The sequence below is a fragment of the Carcharhinus amblyrhynchos genome, chromosome 18 (genome assembly GCF_965287045.1).
Source record: "Carcharhinus amblyrhynchos chromosome 18, sCarAmb.v2.hapA, whole genome shotgun sequence".
Lineage (NCBI taxonomy): Eukaryota > Metazoa > Chordata > Chondrichthyes > Carcharhiniformes > Carcharhinidae > Carcharhinus > Carcharhinus amblyrhynchos.
In genome coordinates this window covers 48,795,392-48,820,034 of record NC_137341.1, presented here as the reverse complement: position 1 = coordinate 48,820,034, position 24,643 = coordinate 48,795,392, and the positions used below count along the sequence as shown (strand labels likewise).

At 43.6% G+C, this 24,643-nt stretch overlaps 1 protein-coding gene across 1 annotated transcript in view; it reads left to right on the top strand.

The window, feature by feature from the left end:
• The window catches only part of stub1 (STIP1 homology and U-Box containing protein 1), a 31,680-nt gene extending 8,019 nt beyond the window's left edge, over positions 1–23,661 (top strand). The window contains exons 2-7 of the mRNA XM_080206980.1: positions 9,357–9,555; positions 12,144–12,309; positions 15,464–15,554; positions 18,516–18,572; positions 20,052–20,168; positions 20,284–23,661. Of these exons, the coding sequence (XP_080063106.1) occupies positions 9,357–9,555; positions 12,144–12,309; positions 15,464–15,554; positions 18,516–18,572; positions 20,052–20,168; positions 20,284–20,409 (756 nt within the window). The 3' untranslated portion in view covers positions 20,410–23,661. The remainder of the gene's footprint in view (positions 1–9,356; positions 9,556–12,143; positions 12,310–15,463; positions 15,555–18,515; positions 18,573–20,051; positions 20,169–20,283) is intronic.
• Positions 23,662–24,643: the final 982 nt, after the last annotated feature.

The window sequence follows — 24,643 nt, the reverse complement described above, 5'->3', positions numbered from 1 at the left end:
ACGAGTAAGGCTTACATTAACAGTGCAATGAAGTTACTGTGAAAATCCCCTTGTTGCCACACTGAGGGAGAATTTAGCAAGGCCAGTGCACCTAACCAGCACGTCTTTTTGGGAGGAAACCGGAGCTCCTGGAGGAAACCCATGCAGACACGGGGAGAATGTGCAGACTTTGCATAGACGGTGACCCAAGCTGGAAATCGAACCCAGGTGCCTGGCTCTGTGACGCAGCAGTGCTAACCAGTGTGCCACCCCACAGTCCAATGATGTGCAAGTTAGGTGGATTGGCCTTGATAAATTGCCCCTCAGTGTCCAAAGACATGTAGGTTAGATGGATTTGCCATGCTAAATGTGTGGGGTTGCAGAGATAGGATGGGGGGAGGTCCTGGGTAAGATACTGTCAGAGAATTGGTACAGATTCAGTGGGCTAAATGGCACCTTCCTGCACATTCGGGATTCTATTTTATATCAGGCAGCTTGCTGTGTAGCCCTCTTGGTGATTCCTTTCACAGGTAATATCTGTATCACCAAAAGACTGATGCCAGGCTGAGTTGCATGATCATTATAACCTTTATTGATTGGAAATTAGAAACAACAAACAACCAACTGCATTCACCCCAAGACTGGAAAACTCCTGCCTGAGGTCTATGGACCTTTGCATGGTCCTCCCCCAGCCCGCTATGATTCCTGTGGTGGGCGGGACAGAAAAATTCCCCAGACAATCTCAAAATGTACTTTGTCTGGACAGCACAGTGGCGTGGCCTCAGCACTGGGGACTAGAGTTCGATTCCTGGCTTGGGTCACTGTCTGTGTGGAGTCTGCACGTTCTCCCTGTGTCTGCATGGGTTTCTTCTGGGTGCTTCGGTTTCCTCCCACAGTCTGAAAGACATGCTGGTTAGGTGGATTGGCTGTGCTAAACTCTCCCTCAGTGTACCCAAACAGGCGCCAGAGTGTGGCAACTAGGGGATTTTCACAGTAACTTCATTGCAGTGTTAATGTAAGCCAACTTGTGATGATAAGTAAACTGGTTGACCACTATACCACTCAAGTAAGAAGATTTTTCTATAATTTATTTTGATCCATTTTGTTGAGTTAAATGCAGCTGGTAATATTCATTATCTTAATGTTATTCGGGAATGGTACTCAGGGTTACAGAACCAAGATGGCTAAATGGAGTTAAGATCCAGATCACCCATGATCCAACTGAATGGCAGGCAGGGCTAGAAGAGTTAAATAGCCTCCTCCTCTTCCTATCTTCATATCCCAGGGGAAGGGAAATCTAGAGGGAGGATATTTGAAACAGCTTTGGTTTGTTTTATTCTCAGTTGTCAGTTTGTGTTTGGTATGGGGACGTCCAAAATACTATCTCCTTCCTTGCAAGATTGCTCCCTTAATTAGTTGTGGATGTGGAGACGTCCTAGCCTCTCATCTGATTTGCCAGGGTAGCCATCAAATTTCCCTTTATTTATAAAGTTGTACAAAATTTGAAATATTTTCTGATCATTCTGGTTTAAGATAGATTATAGAACATTAACCCAACTTTGCTAGAAGCAGTATTGCTATGCCAGTACGAGGCAGAGGCAGATAGATGAATGAAATGTAGGTTATGTCATGCATGTGAATGTATCATATATCGCTGCTTTTATTTATTAGGTGATTATCCGATGTAAGCAGTTGTGTGTTTTGAGTAAAAGCCAGATGTGCCACACAATGCAGCTAGCCCCCTTGTTTGACAGGATTCAGTATAATCACCTGCTGCTGCCGTGAACTGGATCCAGTGTCAAAGATCTCACTGTGATGAATAGTGAATTCTTTTAAAACATTACTCCTCGGTGTTTATTATCAATATTATAGACTACAATGTTCAGTAATTAGTTGACAGATTCTCAAGTTTTTTCATGCAAACCTTACCATGTAAATTATAACACTTGCTGAAGAAAGTTGTAAAGTGCACATAAGAATACAATTAGCAAATAATTATATTGAGTCAATGCCCTGTCGCATTTAATGTGGAGAATCATTGGCTGCCGATCAAGCAGATTGCTTTGTCCTCGTGTGTTGTTGGAGCTGCACTCACCCAGGTAAGTGGAGGGTGTTGCAGCCCAAGGCTAACTTGTGCCTTGTTGGTATTTAAGGGATATGAGGTAAAAGTGAGTATATGGAGTTAGGTCACCGATCAGCCATCATCTCACTGAATAACAAAATATGCTCAAAGGGCTAAGTAACATGCTTTGGTTCTTAACGTGGTGGAGAGGTGTTGGAGAATAAAAGGATGAGGCATTTGCTATTAAATGGCGGCACTGCTGCCTCACAGCACCAGGGTTCTGGGTTTGATCCTGCCTTGGATGACTCTGTGTGGAGTTTGCATGTTCTCCCTGTCTCTGCGTGGGTTTCCTCAGGGTGCTCCATTTTCCTCTCTCAGCCCAAAGATGTGCAGGTTAGGTTGATTGGCCATGCTAAATTGATCCAAGTGTCAGGGGAATTAGCAGGGTAAATGCATGGGGTTTTGGGGATAAGGCCTGGGTGGGGATTGTGGTTGGCATGATGTGGATGTGCCGGCGTTGGACTGGGGTAAACACAGTAAAAAGTCTGACAACACCAGGTTTTAGTCCAACCGATTTATTTGATAGTAAACGCACAAGCTTTCGGGTTAGTCCCTTCGTCAGGTGAATGGAGAGTTTTGGCCTCAGACAGAGCATATAAAGCACAGACTGTTTACAGATTACTGATTAGAATGTTAGGTTAGGTGTAAAGATTCGCATTCTAATCAGTAATCTGTAAACAGTCTGTGCTTTATATGCTCTGTCTGAGGCCAGAACTCTCCATTCACCTGACGAAGGGACTAACCTGAAAGCTTGTGCGTTTACTATCAAATAAATCGGTTGGACTAAAACCTGGTGTTGTCAGACTTTTACTGTGATTGTGGTTGGTGCAGACTCGCTGACTTGAACAGCCCCCAGCATTGTAGGATTCTGAGATCCATTTTTTGATTGCTTTTTTTTTACATTTTTCAGAGATCTTGCATTTTTTTTCAACTCTTGCTAACCATGTTCTCTATTCACCCCATGAGATTGTTTTCTCTGTGTATGTGTATCTTTATAGAACATTACGCTTGTTGAAAAGTAGAAAGTTTTACATTAAAAACTTTTATCTGCATTTACCTGCACAGGCAAATCTATAGTAAAGGCAGATTACAAAAAGGGTATCAAAATGTTTTGGATATTGTGGAAAAAGATTTGCAAGGATGTTACAGGAATTGAGATATGAGGAAAGACTGGACAGATTTGATCTCTTTACTCCTGTTCAGAGAAGGCTGAGGAGTAGTATAATAGTGGCCTCTAAAATAATGAAGAGCCAGACTCAGAAGATGTTTTCACTTGAGGGCGTCCAAAGCAAATTGTCATTAATATGAAGTAGCCTTATGAACCTTAAAAGTTAAGTTTAGTTATTAGTGTCACAAGTAGGCTGACATTAACACTGCAATGAAGTCATTGAAAATCCCCTAGTTGCCACGCTCTGGCGCCTGTTCGGGTACACTGAGGGAGAATTTAGCATGGACGATGCATCCAATCAGCATGTCTTTCAGACTGTGGGAGGGAACCCACGCAGATATGGGGAGAATGTGCAGACTCCACACAGATGGTGACCCAAGCTGAGAGTCGAACCTGGGTCCTTGGTGCTGTGTGGCAGCAGTACTAACCACAGTGCTGCCCTGATAGGAAATTCAGGAGAAAGTTCTTTTACTCAAATGGTGAGAAAGTGGAAGAGGTGAATAACATGAGGGGAGGCTAGGTAAACACAAGGGCCGAAGACTTATTTGGCCAACTGGCCCATTTCTGTGCTGTGAATCCAGTGTAGAAGTGGACATTCTTAACATGGGATAGGGAAATCAACACTTTCAAATGGAATGTTGTTCCTTCCCTTTACTGATCCAAATATTTAATAATTTCATAGAATCCTACAGTGCAGAAGGAGGCCATTCGACTCATTGAGCCTGCACCATCTACTATCCCACCCAGGCCCTATGCTCATGCATTTACCCTAGTTTTTTTTTTGTTTTTATTCCAATTCAATCCAATCAAGTCCAATACAGAGTCTCAACAAGTTGATCCAAGCTGATTGGAGTAGGCATAGCTCCTCCTCCAAGGCTTGATCTCATTTGCCTCTTAGCCGAAAGGCCGAGATGCCGCTTTTAAAAATTGCTTCAAATGAAGCTAAAATGTAACCTAATGACTTACTGGGTTTTATTAGTAATTCCCTGACTGTAAAGCATGATTGGATGGCTGGAGTATGTGGAAGGTGCTGTATAAATCAAGGGCAATTAGGGATGGGTAATAAATGTTATCCCTGCCAGTGATACCCACATCCCATTTCTTAATGAAAGAAAAAGGTCTTTTTTGTTTCTAATTTCTTTCCTCTGGCGCCATCTGCTTTTCTGTTTTTGTCTGTGCAGCTGTGAGCAATGAAAGGCTGCCGTCATGAGGTTCGGGTGAATGGCAGAGACTTGCACAGTGGGTAGAAGCAGCAACTTTAGGGTTTAGCTGGCTAGATGCTATGTCTGGGCATAAAGGCCTGTCATGTGCTGAGATTGGAGTCACATTTGTTTTTGATGCCAAATAATGGATGATGAGCACATTGGTCCAATCTGTATCTGCCAACCTGTTCTACAGTATAATTGATTGAAGAGGATTCACTGAGGCACCAGTATACATATCTTCCTTTTCAACACCCGCAATTGGGTGATGATTAAGTAGAAAACACCTCTTTACTAATGTTTCCGCTGGTAGGGTGCTACATCAAAGTTATTGCAAGAAGTAGAAGCTCAGGGTGTAGGGGGTAACGTGCTGGCAGAGAGGAAACAGAGTCGGCATAAATGGGTCATTTTCTGGTTGCTGAGATGTAACAAGTAGTGTGCCTCAAAAATCAATGCTGGAGCCTCAACTCCTTGCTTTGGGAAAGGAGGAACGGTTGCTAAATTTGCTGATGATGCATAAATAAGTTGGAAAACAAGTTGTGAAGAGGACATAAGGAGGCCACATAAATGAGTGGGCAGAGATTTGACAAATAGAGTACAATGTGGGCAGATGTGAGATTATCCATTTTGGCAGGAAGAATAAAAAATAAGCTTATTATCTAAATGAGAGATTGCGGAGCTCTGAGATGCAGAGGGATCTGGGTGTCATAGTGCATAAATTGCAAAAGCTTAGTCTGCAGGCACAGCAAGTAATTAGGAAGCCTAATAAAATGTTAATATTTATTGTGGGGGGATTGAATGTAAAAATAGGGAGGTTATGCTTCAGTTGCACAATATTCATTTGTGGGACATGGGTGTTGCTGGCTGGCCAGCATTTATTGCCCATCCCTAGTTGCCCTTGAGAAGGCGGTGATGAGCTGCTTTCTTGAATCGCTGAAGTCCATGTGCTGTGGGTACACCCACAATGCTATTAGGGAGTGAATTCCTGGATTTTGACCCAGCAACTGCGAAGGAATGGTTCTGATATTTCTAAATCAGGATGGTGAGTGGCTTGGAGGTGAACTTGCAGGTGGTGGTGTTCCCATGTATCTGCTGCCCTTGTCCTTCTAGATGGAAATGGTTGTGGGTTTGGAAGGTGCTGTCGAAGGATCTTTCGTGAATTGCTGCAGTGCATCTTGTACAGTAAAAAGTCTGACAACACCAGGTTTTAGTCCAACCTATTTATTTGATAATATACTCGCAAGCTTTCGAGGGGTTACCCTCTTCGTCAGGTGAATGGAGAGTTCTGGCCTCAGACAGAGCATATAAAGCACAGACAGTTTAGAGATTACTGATTAAAATGCGAATCCTTACACCTAACCTGCTGTTCAAGACCTGAAGTGGCTGATAATGTGAGTGGTAGGAGCACTGATCACAGTTTAAAGAGATGTGTATTGTCTCCAGACAGTACAGTAAGTGAGGTTTTGCAAACCCAGGCAAGTCACGGGGGTTACAGATAGTGCGACATGAACCCAAGATCCCTGTTGAGACCGTCCTCATGTGTGCGGAACTTGGCTATCAGTCTCTGCTCAGCGACTCTGCGCTGTCGTGTGTTGTGAAGGCCGCCTTGGAGAATGCTTACCCGAAGGTCAGAGGCTGAATGCCCGTGACCACTGAAGTGTTCGCCAACAGGAAGGGAACAGTCTTGCCTGGTGACTGTCGAGCGATGTTCATTCATCCGTTGTCGTAGCGTCTGCATGGTCTCCCCAATGTACCATGCTTCGGGACATCCTTTCTTGCAACGTATCAGGTAGACAATGTTGGCCGAGTTGCAAGAGTATTTACCATGTACCTGGTGGATGGTATTCTCACGTGTGATGATGGTATCCATGTCGATGATCCGGCATGTCTTGCAGAGGTTGCTGTGACAGTCTTCAACATATCATTGATGAAGACGAACATCTCGCCAGGGCCATCCCCACACCCCCACTTCTTGCTTTCAGACAACCACACAACCTCAAACAGACCATTGTTCGCAGCAAACTACCCAGCCTTCAGGAGAACAGTGACCACAATACCACACAACCCTGTCACAGCAACCTCTGCAAGACATGCCGGATCATCGACATGGATACCATCATCACACGTGAGAATACCATCCACCAGGTACATGGTAAATACTCTTGCAACTCGGCCAACATTGTCTACCTGATACGTTGCAAGAAAGGATGTCCCGAAGCATGGTACATTGGGGAGACCATGCAGACGCTACGACAACGGATGAATGAACATCGCTCGACAGTCACCAGGCAAGACTGTTCCCTTCCTGTTGGCGAACACTTCAGTGGTCACGGGCATTCAGCCTCTGACCTTCGGGTAAGCATTCTCCAAGGCGGCCTTCACAACACACGACAGCGCAGAGTCGCTGAGCAGAGACTGATAGCCAAGTTCCGCACACATGAGGACGGTCTCAACAGGGATCTTGGGTTCATGTCGCACTATCTGTAACCCCCGTGACTTGCCTGGGTTTGCAAAACCTCACTTACTGTACTGTCTGGAGACAATACACATCTCTTTAAACTGTGATCAGTGCTCCTACCACTCACATTATCAGCCACTTCAGGTCTTGAACAGCAGGTTAGGTGTAAGGATTCGCATTTTAATCAGTAATCTCTAAACTGTCTGTGCTTTATATGCTCTGTCTGAGGCCAGAACTCTCCATTCACCTGACGAAGAGGGTAACCCCTCGAAAGCTTGCGAGTATATTATCAAATAAATAGGTTGGACTAAAACCTGGTGTTGTCAGACTTTTTACTGTGTTTACGCCAGTCCAACGCCGGCATACCCACATCAGTGCATCTTGTAGACAGTACACACTGCTGCTACTGAGCGTCGGTGGTGGAGGGATTAAATGTTTGTAGATGTGGTGCCAATCAAGCGGGCTGCTTTGTCCTGGATGGTGTCAAGCTTCCTGAGTGTTGTTGGAGCTGCAGCCATTCCAGGCAAGTGGGGAGACCACATCTGGAGTAGAGTACCTTATTGGTCATCTTATTTAAGGAAGGATGTAAATGCATTAGAAGCAGTTCAGAGAAAGTTTGCTAAACTAATACCAGGGAAGGGCGAGTTGCCTTATGAAGAAAGGCTAGGTTTGTATTCACTGGAGTTTAGAAGAGTAAGAGGTGACGTGATTGAACCGTATAAGATCCTGAGGGGTCTGAAGGTGGATGTGGAGAGGATGTTTCCCCTTGTGGAAGAAACTAGATCTAGGGACGTCACTGTTTAAAAATAAGGGGTCACTCATTTAAGACAGACAAGAAAAAATAGTCCATGATGGTCTCAAGTTTAGTCTTTGAAACACTCTTCCTCAAAAGGCAGTGGAAGCAGCCTCTGAATGTTTTTAAGGCAGAGCTCGATAGATTCTTGACAAAAGCAAGAGGCTATAGTTGGATCAGCCACGATCTTACTGAATGGTGGAGCAGGCTCGAAGAGCCATGTGGCCTACTCCCACTCCTAATTTGTATATTCATTTCTTTTTTGAATCATTCAAAAGCGAAATACTGCGGATGCTGAAAATTTGAAGTAAAAGACAGAAAATACTGGAAATACTCAGCTGGCCAGGCAGCATCTGTGGAGAGAAAAAGCAGAGTTTAACATTTCAGATCTGCCTCAGATGCTGTCCGGGCTGCTGGGTAAGTCCAGGTTGTTTCTGATGCCCAGTCGATGTAGACTTCAGTCCTCACATTAACTTTGTTGTTCCAAACTCTTGTCACGGGAAGGAATCTGACGTAACCTCATGCTCACTAGCTGCTTAGAAGTTTATGTTCGAGGATGTTCACGTGTAGAGAAAGCGTGTGTCTGAATGTATCCAAAATAAAGAACATTCAATACTCAGACCATCAGCTTCTTTCCTGAGCCTGTGGCTTTTCTAACATACCTTTCAGCAATTAGGCACTTTGTGAGATTGTCTTTACCAAATTTGCAATGCAGTGAAGAGACATTATTGCTGGATGACTGGGCCAAAATCCTGAGATATTTATACAAAGATTCATAGGCTCCTTTGAAATGGTTTAATGTTATTAGTGTCACAAGTAGGCTTACATTAACACTGCAATGAAGTTACTGTGAAAATTCCCTAGTCGCCACACTCTGGTGCCTGTTCGAGTACACTGAGGGAGAATTTAGCATGGCCAACACACCTAACCAGTGTGTGTCTCAGACTGTGGGAAGAAACCAGAGCACCCCGCTCGGACATGGGGAGAATGTGCAGACTCCCCACAGATGGTGACCCAAGCCAGGAATTGAACCCGGGTCCCTGGCGCTATGAGGCAGCAGTGCCGACCACTGTGCTGGTAAAAGAATGCATTTTTGACAGAAAATTCTGGATGGAAATTAAAGTTTTCACTCGTAAGCCACCCAGGAAGCAAATCCTTAGCCTGGGAGAAAGTGAAAAGGCTTTTTGTTTCCGTTCCTTTTCTGTTTTCTCTCCTTTCCCAAAGCAAGAATGCAGAAGTACTGTAATGAGATGGGATCCAAATGCATCTAACTTAGAAAAGACTTCACTCAATGTTGTAATACTTTGCCAGTCATTGGAAAATCCGTACACTTTCCTGTGCTTTGGTTTAAAAAATATGTTTACAGTTCTGCTATTGCCTGAAAAAGCAGAACGGGAAGCAATAGATTACAGAGAAATCAATTTTAACAGTTAGCAAATGTGCAAGCTCCAAAAGACATTTAGTTCCTGATTAAAATTTCAAGGCTTTTCATTGTCTTCTAATACAATATTATTCTGAGCGCAGCACTGCTTTCATTGTGTTAGTACTGTTTAGTTTGCTAATTAGAGCTGTAACTTTCCAGTTTATCCCTTCACCCTCATATTTATTTCCGTCTCTTTGGCTTTGTTTTTCAGAACCGTAACCCATCTGTGGCCGTTTACTACACAAACCGTGCCCTGTGTTACGTGAAGATGCAGCAGTTTGATAAGGCAGTGGCAGACTGTAAGCATGCCCTGGAGTTGGATAGCCAGTCTGTTAAAGCCCACTTCTTCCTGGGGCAGTGCCAACTGGAAATGGAGAATTATGATGAAGCAATTGGCAACCTGCAAAGAGGTCAGGGGTCCTACTTTCCATCGTTCTTTGGCCAGTTCAGCATGCAAATGTTTACTCAACTGCATCTGTCGGAATGACTTGTAATCTTATCTCTGTAGGCCCACAGATAGGAGCTGCTAACAAATGGGAACTCTGCATGTGAATGATTAAGGGCGCAGATTGTACCAATGTACAAGAGCTGGTCTTTTGACATGACTGTGTCCTTGATTAATGACCTCACAACAATTTCATTGCTTTAAAGTTTTTTTTAAGGAAACTTTCTAATCATTTTAAGTACAGTTAAGCAGTGACCTTGGGAAGCGATGACCATGTAGTTCCCTCAAATTCTTCTGTCCATAAGTGTAAGAATATAGATGGGCTCCCTTAAACTAATTGGACCTTCATTATCCCACTTTCAATTTTTATATAAGTACACTGGCTATTTTGGTAAATATTCCCACTGTGACCTTAATCAAAGTGAGATAATCAAAACACAGTTCTACTTTGGATAAGTGCAATCAGTTAGCTTTATTCAACAGGACTATGGAATCAAAGCACTTTTTCACTCCAACATCCAGCATTTCTAAGCTCTTCTGCAGTACAGGCTGGGTGCAATGTAGAGCTACTTGTGTTCTTGTCAGTGTGCTCACCTGGACAGTCCAAGTACACCACCACAACACTTCCTATAGTAACCATCGCTGGGTGCCTGTGAAGGGCCCTGGCAGATGTGTGCAATTTTCCACCTTTATCAATCAGGGTATAGATTACAAAAGCAGAGAGATCATGGAGTTGTATAGAACTTTGAGGCCACAGCTGGAGTCTGTGTGCAGTTCTGATATTATAGAAAGGATGTGATTGCACTGAAGTTGGTGCAAAGGAGATTTACCAGGATGCTGCTTGGGATGGAATATTGAAGTTATGAAGAGAGGTTGGGTTTTCGTTGGAGCAAGGACGACATGATCGAGGTGTACAAAATTATGAGAGATGTGGACAGAGTGGAGGAGGAGCAGCTGTTTCCCTTAGTTGAGTGGTCAGTCATGAGGGGACATAACCTCAAGGTGAGGGGCAGGAGGTTTATTGGGGATGTGAAGAAAAGCTTTTTTACCAGAGGGTGGTGGAGGCGGGATGCCTCAAATCCTTTAAAAAGTACCTGGTTGAGTACTTGGCACATCGTAACATTCAAAGCTATGGGCCAAGTGCTGGCAGATGGGATTAGGTGAGAGTTCAGATGCTTCTAATGTGTCGATGCGGATTTGATGGGCCGAAGGGCCTCTATTGCACTGTATGATTCTAAGTGTCACCAGGTTTTATCTGGCTTTGTGTGTGAACTGAAACCTTAACTTTGGTGACCGCTTAGTAGTACAAGTGGTCTGAGGGTTAAATTTGTTGTCTTTGCAAATCCTTTATCATTGACAATCTGGTGTTGTATACAAGCTGCCAAAGTACTATTTATGTTAAGACCCTGGTGCTTTAATCTGGTCTTGACATATGGAGCCACATCATTATTGGACTGATGAAGATCTCTACTAAATACGTTTGTTTTCAAAGTACAGGTGTGCATATATCATAGAATCTACAGTGCAGAAGAAGGCCATTTGGCTCATCGAATCTGCACCAACAATAATCTCATCTAGGTACCAACTTATGCCCATAACACCACATATATCCTCCTGATCCCCCTGACAAAAAGGGGCAATTTTCCACAGCCAGTCAAGCTATCCCGCACATCTTTGGATTGTGGGAGGAAACTGGAGCACCCGGAGGAAACCCACGCAGCCACGGGAGAATGTGCAGACTCCACACAGACAGTGACCCAAGCCGGGAATCGAACCCAGGTCCCTGGTGCCATGAGGCAGCAGTGCTAACCACTGTGCCACCATGCCACCCAGTTGTGTTCTGTATAATGATTCTATATAACTTGGGGATGGGCGACACCCCTAAGTCGGGGCAGAGGGTTTGTGGCACATGGAGGGTGGGTGGGTGGAACGCTTTTACTAGCCTTTGGCAGCAATGTGCATTCTTAAGTTAGATACATCATTGCGTAAAAAAGCTTCCTGTCCACTAATGAACAATGTTATTGCCAAATATAGCGCACTCTGACAATTCCACTTCTGATCTTGGCAAAATTAGGTTCAGTTCCATGGTTTGTATGTGGTTAAAGTATGAATAAGTGTGATGTTTGTAAAGTAATGGCTGCCGTTTGGGTGGCACGACACAATGGTTAGTCCTGCTGCCTCTCAATGTCTGGAACTTGGGTTCAATTCTGGCCTCAGGTCTGTGTGGAATCTGCACGTTCTCCCCATGTCTGTGTGGGTTTCCCCTGGGTGCTCTGGCTTCCTCCCACACTCCGAAGATGTGCAGGTTAGGTGGATTGGCTGTGCTGAATTGCCGCTTAGTATCAGGGAGACTAGCTAGGGTAAATAAGTGGGGTTACAGGGATAGGGCCTAGGTGGATTGTGGTTGGTGCAGACTTGACGGGCCAAATAGCCTCTTTCTGGACTGTCAGGATTCTATGATTCTGATTTGAGCCTTGGTCATTCCTGGGAGTGTTGGGTAATATTTGCTTTTGCTTTGTTTCTGTAGCTTGAATAAAATCTCCCTTTTTGCAGCTTATAATTTAGCAAAAGAACAAAGGCTGAACTTTGGAGATGATATTCCAAGCGCTCTGAGGATAGCGAAGAAGAAGCGATGGAACAGCATTGAAGATAAAAGAATTGAGCAAGAAAATGACCTCCACGACTACCTCACCAAACTGATCCTCTCAGAGAAGGAAAGGTACAGAGTGTTTAGTTTCAGTTGCCTCCATTCACAGAACAGAAAAGGGCTTAAACTGGACTCGAAACATCAGCTCTTTTCTCTCCTTACAGATGCTGCCAGACCTGCTGAGATTTTCCAGTATTCTCCCTTCTGGTTTCAGATTCCAGCATCCTGCAGTGATTTGCTTTTATCCAGGGCTTAAACTGTAAATACTTTGAAAAAGCATGCTTAATTTCATATTAATTGAAGCTAAGGGTGTTACAAAAAACACAGAGCTGTAACAGAACAATTCTATCCTTTGTTAGAGCCTTCACTCTCAGGACAAGGTGAAGCATTGGTTGCCATATGGAAAAGCCTTCTTGAGACTTATGAATAATATTAATCCCAAATGTGACAGGTTCACTTCTTATCCCAGTATTTCAGTTGGCTTTTCCAGCTGCTTTTGCCATCCATGTTTTCTGGCAATGGATCTCATGAAAGGTAGATGTCTATGCTGCATTAAATCTGGGGCAGACAAACCATTCCTCCTATTTTTTTTAAATGACACATTCCACAGATTTAGTGGCAGCACGGTGGCAAGTGGTTAGCACTGCTGTCTCACAGCACTAGGATCTGGGTTCAGTTCCGGCCTTGGGTGAGCGTTTGTGTGGAATCTGCATATTCTCCCTGTGTCTGCATGGGTTTTCTCCAGATGCTCAGGTTTCCTCCCACGTTCCAAAGATGTGTGGGTTAGATGGATTGACCATGCTAAATTGTCCCTTAGTGTCAGGGGGATTAGCAGGGTAAATACGTGGGCTTACGGGGATAGGGCCTGGCTGGGATTGTGTTCGATGCAAACTCGATGGACCAAATGGCCTCCTGCAATGTAGAGATTCTACAGAGAGTGGTGGAATTCTGCTGCTTAAGGCATTCCACTAAAGTAGTGTTAACCAGTAACAAAAACAGAAAATGTTGGAAAGTCTGAGCAGGTCTGACAGCATCCGTTGCGAGTGAGTCTTCGAGCCGACCTTTTACCCCTTTGTCAGATCGGTTCCCTCTTAGTGTTAACTTACATTCACCGGCGATATCCATCCTGGCAATCCCAAACAAAAATTAGTTTGCAGCTTTAGTGTCGGGGTCTTACCTTCTTGTTGCTAGACCATAAAACGTAAGATTCAAATCCACGCAAGTGGATTTTTTTCTCTCTGGTTCCGATTTCTAAGGTTTCCATTTGGGTTCCCATTGCTCTTGCAGCATTAGTTTTGCACACTGTGTCAAAGGTTTACATGGTTTGAATTGCTACCAGGAATGGATTTGCTTTTGTAGATCATATTGTTGTATTTTAAGCACTCAATAAGAACAGCAATGTGAATCTATTGAGCACCGTGTAACGTAGAGAAAATCTCCCAAGGCATTTTGAATGTGTCTCCAAACACAAGTGGAAAGAGAGAGATTGGAAGGGCTAAACAAAAATTTGGTCGAAGAAATAAGGACAGTCTCGAGTTTGGAAAACAAACGAGGAAGTGTTGGGCCGAGGAGACTGAAGGCGCTGCCGCTAACCGTGGAAATTTGAGGAAAGCACGAGGCAGTGTATTTTTTGAGGTGGTGGGAAGGCACCTGTGGTACTCAAAGTTAGAGTAGGGACGGGTGAAGTGATGGAGGAGTTTAAATAAGGCCGGTGCCACTCACTGCACCATACTGTGCCCAGTTAAGAGCAGCGGTTTCCCAACTGCTGATAGTCATACAGTGCAGAATAGGCCCTTCAGCCTGTCAAGTCTGCAATGACAATATCTACCACTAAAGGTGTGCTAATCCCATTTTATAGCGATTTCCTCCCTGATCTCTCTAATGAAATGCTGTTTTTAAAACAAAAAACTTCTTTTAGAAAATTGCAAGAATTAAATCTTCATGGTCCAGTCTTAGTCTGGACACTCTGGTAGATACAGTTTGGAGCTTTCTAGGCCTGGCATTCTACTGCCAGTGTGCCAGCTGATGGGCATCTTGGATTGCGTGAGGTCTTTGTAATATGAATCCTTGGTCTCACCTCAGATTGCATAGCTTATCCTCTAATGGGCAGAGGCCCCTTGCCAGCAGGATGCCCCTATGCTGACCATGGGCTTCCACTAGATTAGCCTATGACTACGCTTGGCAATGTACTGCAGTGGTTTGCTGTTGCATTCTGGATTATCGCTGAGCAGGAAACTCTCACACTCTTACCACCTGCTGCCATCAGGTGTATTGAAAGGATTTACAGGTCAATAATTGACCTACCTGACCATGCTCTGAATGCACTCTGAAGTGGGGCTTGAACCTGGAGCTTCTGGACGAGGGGTAAGGACATGACAGCTGCACCACAAGACTTCCATTGCTACCTTTTATAAACTCATAGAAACCTCAGTGCAAATCTAGGAGCACCTGAATTCTTCTGATCAGTTCCTGGTTGTATTATGATAGGACTATATGGGAAGAACCTTGGAGTAAGGAGGTCATGTTGAACTTGTATAAGAGACTAGTTGGGCCTCATCTAGAGTACTGCATCCAGGTCTGGGCGCCATGCTTGAAGGATATGAAGGTGTTGGAGAGAGTACAGAGGTGATTCACAAGAATGATTCCAGATATAAACAACTGTAGCTGAGGATAGATTGTAGCAGAAGGGATTGTTTTCCTTGGAGAAAAGGCGTCTGAGAGGAGATTTGGTTGAGGTATCCAAGATCCAGGGAATGGGCAAAGTAATTAGTGTGAAACTTTTCCCCACTCGAGACAGGATCAAATACTAGAGGGCATAGGTTCAAAATAATGGGCACAGGGAGTAAAACTGATGCGAGGAAATATGTCTTCACCCAGAGGGTGAGTGGTATCTGGAAAGAACCTCCTGAGGGGGTGGTGGAGGCAGATTCGATTGATGTATTCAAAAAGGAATTGAAATGCTATCCGAAAAGAATGAATATGCAAGTTGTGGGGATAAGGCAGGGGGAGTGGGATTAGGTAGGATGCTACTTCAGAGATCCAGTGCAGATGCAATGGGCCGAACAGCCGCCTGCCCTGTGAAGATTCTGTAATCTTTGGCCTCTGACTTGAGAATCCACCAGGGTTGAAGCAGTTCTGTTGCTCTGTCGCAGTAAGTCTGAAGTGTCAGGTCCCACTGCGTGAGGATGGGTTGCTAGTTAACAGTGTTACTCTTTCCATTCAAAAGGGAAGTGGAGCAGTGTAAACGGAAACATTATGAAGAGAACATGGATGATTCCCGAACCCGAATGGAAATTGCAAAGATAGAAGCCAAACACGTAAGGCCGGTTTTCTTCCGTGTGAGTGTTTTGTATTAAAATGGAGTAATATAGATGTACAATCTGTGGTTTTCATAAATCCAGTGCAGGAATGCTGTGGTTCATAGTTCCAATTATAAAGTTTGAAGTTTATTTATTATTGTCACAAGTAAGCTTACATTAACACTGTAATGAAGTTACTGTGAAAATCCCCCAGTCACCACACTCTGGCACCTGTTCGGGTACATTGAGGGAGAATTTAGTAAGGCCAATGCACCTAACCAGCACATGTCCCAGACTGTGGGAGGAAACCAGAGGGACCCCCCCCCCACCCCCGGCGGAGTCACTCTGCGATCAGGGGGCTGCCACCGTCATTCAATAGAGCTGCTGATTGGCTTGTAAATTGGTGGCCTTTCCTCAAAGGAGGTCACCCAGGTCACTTGGAGAAAGCAGTCGAGACTCTCGTTACCTCCATAAGCGACCCCTATTGTTTCATGGCTGGGGAAATTATTTATTTTGGCAAGTAGAAAATTGGGTAGGGTTCACAGTTCAGTTTCTCCAGTCAGTTTCCTTGTGTTCAGGGCAGGTTCTGTAACCAGACGTTGCCATGAATAGAGTATCTCTAGTTCAAGACTTAACCCTAATCACAAATCATTTCTGGAAAATATGTATTCTGCTTGCTACAATGCAGACATCAATAAATCATTGATCATAGAATCCTGCAGTGCAGAAGGAGGCCATTTGGCCCATTGGATCAGCACCAACCACACAATCCCAGCCAGGTCCTATCTCCATAATTCCATGCATTTACCCTAGCTGGTCCCCTGACACCAATGCACCTGACCCGGTTACTGGAGCACCCAGAGGAAACCCGTGCAGACACAGGGAGAAAGTGCATACTGTACAGACAGTGACCCAAGCTGGGAATCGAACCCAGGTCCCTGATGCTGAGAGGCAACAATACTAATACCATGCTCTGTCAGTTGATAAGAATGATGAATGCTGTATTCGTCAATACTTTAATTATGACATTTCACCAAAGGGAATCCTTTGCCAACTAAGTTGTAATTATTAAACTTGCCTGGCTCATGGCAAAGGAACGGTTTTTATCTTATATAATTGCTATTTAAACTTCAGATTATGCTTCTTGGTCACCCCCATCTCCACTTCCCAGAGAATGATTTCAACTGAGTGTCAGTAGAATGATGCTACAGCTAGATTGTGTTGACTTTAGCTGATAAACAAAGATATTGAATGGTACAGGGATGCATCAAGTGTCACAGTAACAGACATGTGATTAAAATTTGCTGTTTTGGATACTGGAAAACAGATTGTAACACTTTGAATAACATTGTTCTTTCGTGCAGTGTTCCTTTAATTTTTTTCCCTTGCCAACTATAGAAATTATCTGATTTATGGAATTCTCTTCCTGATTTTTCACTTCAAAGACTAAATCGCTAATAACTGGAGCTTCGTAACTTTTAAGTCCCTTAATTCAAATTATCTAATAATTCATGTTATGCAAATTACTGAATAATTTCCATTTCTTAGTGCAAAGCTCCCTCTGCCAGTTATCAGTTATAGCTTGGCTGTAACAGGCAATCTGACACATGGGCGTATTAAACAATCTATATTTACTTTAGTGCTGCAGTCCCTCCCTCAAACAAACAAACTAGTGACCAACTTAGCAATTGTCCTGGATTGTCTCGAGCTGGGATATACTTTTTTTGATTCATTTGTGGGACATGGATATCGCTGGCTAGCCAGCATTTATTGCCCATCCTGAGATGCCCTTGAAACTGAATGGCTTGTTGCACCGTTTAGAGGGCAGTTGAGAGTCAGCCACATTACTGTGGCTCTGGAGTCACATGTAGGCCAGACAGGGTAAAGACAGCAGATTTCCTTCCCTAGAGGGACGTTAATGAACCTGATGGGTTTTTCTGACAATCGACAGTGGTTTCACAGTCAACGGTAGATTTTTAATTCCAGATTTTTTTTTATTGAATTCGATCCTGCTTCCTGTGGTAATGCTGGGGTTAGTTTTTTTATTATTTGTGACAGAAATAAAGAAGTTAAAAATAAATCAAATTTTGAAGAGCTGCTCAGTTTTGTTGGCAACCTCAATATAGATGGTTGGCTTATGAGGAGAGACTGAGTCAGCTGCAGCTATACTCATTGGAATTCAGAAGAATGAGGGGAGACTTTATAGAAACATAAAAGATTGTGAAGGGAATAGATAAGCTAGAAGTAGAGAGGTCGTTTCCACTGACAGCTGAAACCAGAACTCGGGGGGATGGCCTCAAAATAAGGGGAAGCAGATTTAGGACTGAGTCAAGGAGGAACTTCTTCACCCAAAGGGTTTCTATGAAATTCCCTGCCCAGTGAAGCAGTTGAGGATACCATGTTGAATGTTTTTAAGGCAAGGATAGATAGATTTTTGAACAGTAAAGGAATTAAGGGTTGTGATGAGTGGGCGGGTAAGTGAAGCTGAGTCCACGAAAAGATCAGCCATGGTGGAGCAGGCTCAAGGGGCCAGATGGCCTATTCCTGCTCCTAGTTCTTATGTAAAGGCTTCGATACTGCTGGTTTTGCATCGAACGTTGCCTGCTATTTTTTTTTTAAAAGCTGTCTAGTTGAGTGTACAGATACCTTTTTCAATTAACAACGAAAAGTAAATATGTGCTCTGTTCTCTGCCCATTATTTTCCCCTCATAGTGGGATTGTGTCCCACTTTTCCATTTAGTGCTTGGCCATGGTGCAAGGATGAAATAAAAGAAAATCTTTAAGGTTTTCTGCACAAACAAAGGAATATATTATTTATAAATGTGGGTAAAATGCTTCTGAACTGATGAATCAAAGAAACACACTTGTTTGTCTTTTCACAGCAAGTCTATCCTGTTAAGTTGGTAATGAACAGCTGGCAATTACAATTTGATGTGTTTATGTTCATGTTTAACGATGGATTTTACTTGTATTTCCCAGGACAAGTACATGAACGAAATGGATGATTTATTCTCCCAGGTGGATGAAAAGAGAAAGGTGGGCTTCCGAATGGGGAAATTTGGGATTGATGCATCCCACAGTGAAGGTCAAACTGGTGCTAGTTTTTATTGGTGCCAAAACATTAATTTTCCACCCTAATCCTCTGTGCTCGCACCGTCTGGTGCGGGTTTGGGTGGAGGAGGGGGCAAGCTGGGAGGAGAGAGAGAGAAAAGGGCAGAGAAAATATTTGGTGGTTCACCTGGGTTGCAGCAAATGAACTTGAATTGACGAAACGTGGGGTGGTATTCTGGCACTTTGCATCGTTAGGATTTGATTTGTTTTATTATTGTCATGTATTTAACATACAGTAAAAAGTATTGTTGCATGCTTCACAGACAAAGCATAACGTTCACAGAAGGAAAGAAGAGTGTAGAATGTAGTGTTACAATCATAGCTAGGGTATAGAGAAAGATCAACTTAACGCAAGGTAAGTCCGTGCAAGTCCAGTTGGTTGGTACGTGACCTCAGGCTTCTGCATCTTTTTCCCGACGGAAGAAGGTGGAACAGAGAATGTCCGGGGTGCTTGGGGTCCTTAATTATGCTGGCTGCTTTGCCGAGACCGTGGGAAGTGTAGTCAGAGTCATTGGATGGGAGGCTGGTTTGCATGATATATTGGGCTTCGTTCATGACCTTTTGTAGTTTCTTGCGGTCTTGGGCAGAGCAGGAGCCATACCAAGCTGTGATACAACCAGAAAGAATGCTTCCTGTAGTGCATCTGTTAAAGTTGGTGAGAGTCGTAGCTAACATGCCAAATTTCCATAGTGTTCTGAGAAAATAGGGGCGTTGATGGGCTTTCTTAACTATAGCGTTGGCATGGGGGCTGGACAGGTTGATGGTGATCTGGACACCTAAAGACCTCTCGACCCTTTCTACTTTCAGACCTGCTGGACGTGGCCCCCACAGCAGGTCGGGTGAGCTGTGGGGGGAGAAATGGTGGGGTTTGTGGGGGAGGGCTCCTGCAAAATTGTCTGTGGGAAGAATCTCGCTTTAACCAACTCCAGTTGGCAGATTCATACTTTTTGTGAAAGCTTTTTTTATTTTAAAATATTTGTTATTTCTGTTTTTAGTGATATAGGCAGACTTGTGTGTAATCAGAGTTATTACATAGTGATGATTTAATCAATAGATTCTGTTAATTTGTACAGGGTATGATCTTACCGGCTGTTCATTCCACATTCCCACTGCAGTGAGGTTGGAGAATTTTCTGCCCAGCCAAATCTCCGTTCACTGCAGGGGGATGGGAAAATCCCACTGGCATTAGCAGCCATGACATCCCAGCCAGAGTGAATAACTGAAGCTTGAGAAGAATTTAAAAGCTGGAAATGAATGTGACATAATTCTTTAATGTGGGCATTAATTATGATAATCATTGCTTATTGTGTAATTAACAGGTAATCACTGAGTACTAATATATAGGCAGAAATTCCTCAGTTATTGCTGGACTGCATCTAACGTGACCCACTCTGTTCTGTATAGAAGCGAGATATTCCCGACTACCTTTGTGGAAAGATCAGCTTTGAGTTGATGAGGGAGCCGTGCATCACGCCAAGTGGAATCACGTATGACAGGAAAGATATAGAGGAACACCTTCAGGTCAGGAAAGGAAAAGAATTGATGAACTGTGACACTCAGCGAGTATTTTGATCCTCTATTGTACATCAAAGCAAACACATTTAATCTGTATGTTTCTTTTCTTTTTACCCCCCAGCGGGTGGGTCACTTTGATCCTGTAACTCGGAGCCCTTTAACCCAAGAACAGCTGATTCCAAACCTGGCTATGAAGGAGGTAATTGACGCATTTATATCAGAAAATGGCTGGGTGGAAGAATACTGAACTGGATTTAACACCATCAGGACTTGCACATTTGCACTGCAGCAGCGACTCGATGAGGTGTACTAACCAGCTGAGTGAGAGTGGGCAAGCCACAGAGACCGAGCGAGAGAAAGGGGATGTGCAGGAGGTGCCTGTGGCTCTGTGCCTGTGGGGGTCACTTATCATTTTGCTTGCATTTAAATTTCTTTACATGCATGTATATAAATCTCATTTGCCACAGAGAATCTGAACTAGAACAATTATTAAGGTGTTACTGGCTCTTTAATAATGCTTGGTGCAGTGGGGGTAGTGTCTTTCATTCAGTTTTGGTTTCTTTGTCAAATTTTACTCTTTAAGAATGAGAGGTACATGAATTAAATTCTGTAGGCCTTTTGAGGTGAACTTTTTTTGATTGTGGAATATCGGTATCTGACTGCATCGAGAAATGAAAGTCCCTGACATCAAGTGCACTTGAGCAGCCTCCAATTCTGAATGTGTGATGTGTCTCCTGAAAGCAGATTTAGACTTGTTTTATGCACAGTTCATAGTTCATTCTTTGCCCCTTCCTCCCCCCTCATTATCTCTGCTTTCTGCCATAATGCTTTGTGACTCAGCCAGTAGGCTGGTCCGGCAAGAATCCAGACTGCAGAGTTCCCCCTTGGTTGCTGTCAGTACCATTATCAGCCGGTGCATGCCAAGAGAACGTTGTAGGATTGGGCAGTGGAATTTACATCTTGTGTTCAGTGCTAGTGCTGGATTTGCTCCAGACCAGGTGATATGTGTCTCCAGGTAGGGAGTGTGAGATCCAAGGCGAACTCTGGAGCAGATCTTCATGGTTGCACCCGCAGAGTTAGTTGAGCGGTTCATTTCCTCCTTTCTTGAAATTCCCTAACTAATCGATGCACGGCATTACCAGTAATAGATCAGGGATAGTTGGAGGGCAAGTGCCTGCCATCTGTGAATTAAGGACAGCACCTGTGATTAAGTTTTGAAAAGCCATGACATCAGTAGCAAGTAACATTTTAGTTCACCTTGAAGCCCAATATGCTTGCTCATGTTGACAGTAACATAGACACTATCAGACTAGATCGCCCATTCGAAAGGACACATTAATTACTTGCTGCAAATGTGCATAAAATGCTTGCACATAATAACTGAATGTTAAAGCAGAAAACCTTGGAATTCAGAGGTATGGAACTTAGTCCCCAGACCTGTGTAATTTGCCCATTCCCTCTTTTAAATCTGAGGATAACCGTTGGTGAAAATAATTTTAATCATTTGCCCCATGTAGTGTTTTTTCTTCTATCTTAAAAAGCTTTCTGAAAGAAAATGTGCTGTTGCCGAAGAGACTTCTGCCTTGAGCCCATTTCAGTCAGTATTTCACTTAGCAGTCCAACAGTCTGTGTGGAGTCTGCGCATTTTCCCCATGTCAGCATGGGTTTGCTCCGGGTGCTCCCAGAAGTCCAAAAGATATGCGGGTTAGGTGCATTGGCCAAGCAAAATTGCCCCTTAGTGTCCCAGGATGCAGAGGTTAAAGGGATTAGCAGCGTAAATATGTGGGGTTATGGGTATAGGGTCTGGGTGGGATTGTGGTTCGGTGCACATTTGATGGGCTGAATGGCCTCCTTCTACACTGTAGGATTCTATGATTCCCAATAATTTTATTTAATACTTCGCAGAAGATCAGAATATATCTGGTGCATCTGAATGCAAGAATTGAAATATTGATACTTCTTGGGTGTTAAGTTCCTTTTAAAGAAGGTATTCATTATGTTAATAAAATTATAAATAGAATTTTGATTATGTATAAATTATTCAGCTCTGTAACTGCCAACACTGAGATGTCTCCCGTCCCTTGCCCCTTGCTCCCACTGCTTACCTATGATTGTGTGAATGGAATGGGATACCAAAGTGAAGTATGGGTTTCAGCACTGGTGGTATCCAGCTGCATTGAAGGAGTGATGGGAGGTGGTGACAGATGTTCTACTAGCATCTACCCTATGGGTGTAATGGCTTTCGTTTGCATCTGCTTCCATTGGCATTTTGGTCACTGATTAGTCCATGGCCAGTGTATGTCCGTGTGGTATCCCTAAATAAAATCAGGAACTTGAGTCCAAGAAATAGGTTTGTTTTGAGTACCTGAGTTAGGTGGAATGGACTATTCTAACTTCATATACGGTTGCCCCATCAGTTTCATATTTCATTTGGTTTCACTTGCTCATTGTCTGTAAGAAATGAACACTCTTTGAATCCGTATGAGTGTGGGTAAAAATGACTGGAGACTTGCAACTGTTATGATTGCTGTTCAGTTTTACCTTGAAGATTAAATATTTTATCTGTGGATTTCCAGGTAGTTGAGGTTTCCTTTGTGCAATCTTTATTAAATAGACACAGAGGTAGACATTTGTAAGAATTCACAGTTTACAATGCTGTAGCTAATTCGTACTGTATGTAGGATGGTCTGGATAATTGGAAACATGGCTCAAATCACTCTTGCGGCTCAAACTGTAGAGAGAATACTCCACTGCACCAATATCAGTTCAAAACGTGTGTCATTTCTGTGCGGCCCTCCTGCAGCCAAAGAATGTGACTGGTTTGACTTGTTCATTTGTCCCTTCAACATTTTTCTGTATCACGGGAGGTTATGATTCACAAACCAAAATTGGCTTTGAAGTTGGGGGGGGGGGGGGGGGGTGCGAAATTTAAATCTCCAAACTCATCCCTCTCACTCAGTCCTGCTTCTTGCAGTCCAGAAAGGAGGGCAGCCGAACTCGCAGCGAGTTTTTTCGAATGCTGTCCTGACTACTGATCACAGTCGGGTTAATGATCCTCGGGTTACCTGGCCGCAGTTAAGAAACACTTGCTGGCGTAGGAATCTAGAGTGTGAATCCTGGTCAAGTATAGAACCCATTGAGTGTACTGCTCTCCTGTTACAGCTACACAAACATTTCCTGAATTGCATTCTAGACTTGTAAAGTTGTAAACTTCCTGAACAAGACATCTTTTAAGTCACCTTTTTGCTGTGGGTTTGAGGCCTCTTCCTAATTTGCTGTTTGAGAGGGAAAATCATCCTCCCTTCCAAGATCAGAATTAATACTCTGTCTAAGACTTGAAGAGTCAATGTTTGTTTAACAGTGTGTTGGCTAGTCATGATAGTCAAGGAGGTTTTACATTCTGTAATGAATTCCAGAAATTGATTGACAATATTACCTGATCAGTATCTGACTAGGAGTAAAACCATGTGATCTAATAAAGTAACAAGAGTTTCTTCTACATGGCCATAGGAGGAATTAATTTGTGCTTATTGTTCTGTGACATTTTGTCTTTTTTCTTGTGTATGAAAAATGTATTTGGAAGTACTTCAAGAAAGTAAGTAAGGAACTTGCTCATGGATTTGTTTTCATCTCTGTCCCTTTCATCATCCCATTTGAGACAGGCAAGTAACACCTGATGATGCTAACCCATGCACAACTGTTGTGGAGTAGGTGGGTGGTGGTGGGGTGAGGGGAGAATTATTCTTTAGATCCCTTCCTGTCCCAGACTGACAATGTCAATATAAATTATGGGAATGATATGTGATCTTGGATTTTCTAACGCTTAAATTGGGCTTATTGGGACATGGTTTTGGGTGGGGGGGAAGGTATAGGTTATTAGTCACAAGAAGGCTTTGAAAATTCCCTAGTCTCCATATAAGAACATAAGAAATAGGAGCAGGAGTAGGCCATCTAGCCCTTCGAGCCTGCCCCGCCATTCAATAAGATCATGGCTGATCTGTTGTGGCTCAGTTCCACTTTCCCGCCCTCTCCCCATAACCCTTAATCCCCTCTCTTATCAAGAACCCATCAACCCGCTTCTTAAAAATATTTAGCGAGGCAGCCTCCACCACTTCAACGGGCAGAGAATTCCAGAGATTCACCACCCTTTGAGTGAAGAAGTTCCTCCTCAACTCCGTTCTAAACCGCCTCCCCTTTATCTTGAGGCTGTGCCCCCTAGTCCTACTGTCTTTTTTGAGCGGGAAGAGTCTCTCCACCTCTATCCTATCCATCCCATTCATCATCTTATACGTCTCAATGAGATCTCCCCTCATTCTTCTAAACTCTAACGAGTACAAGCCTAGTTTATTCAGCCTCTCCTCATAGCTCAATCCCCTCAACTCCGGTATCAGCCTAGTAAACCTCCTCTGCACTCCCTCCAGGGCCAAAATATCCTTGCGCAGGTGCGGCGCCCAAAACTGCACACAGTACTCCAGCTGCGG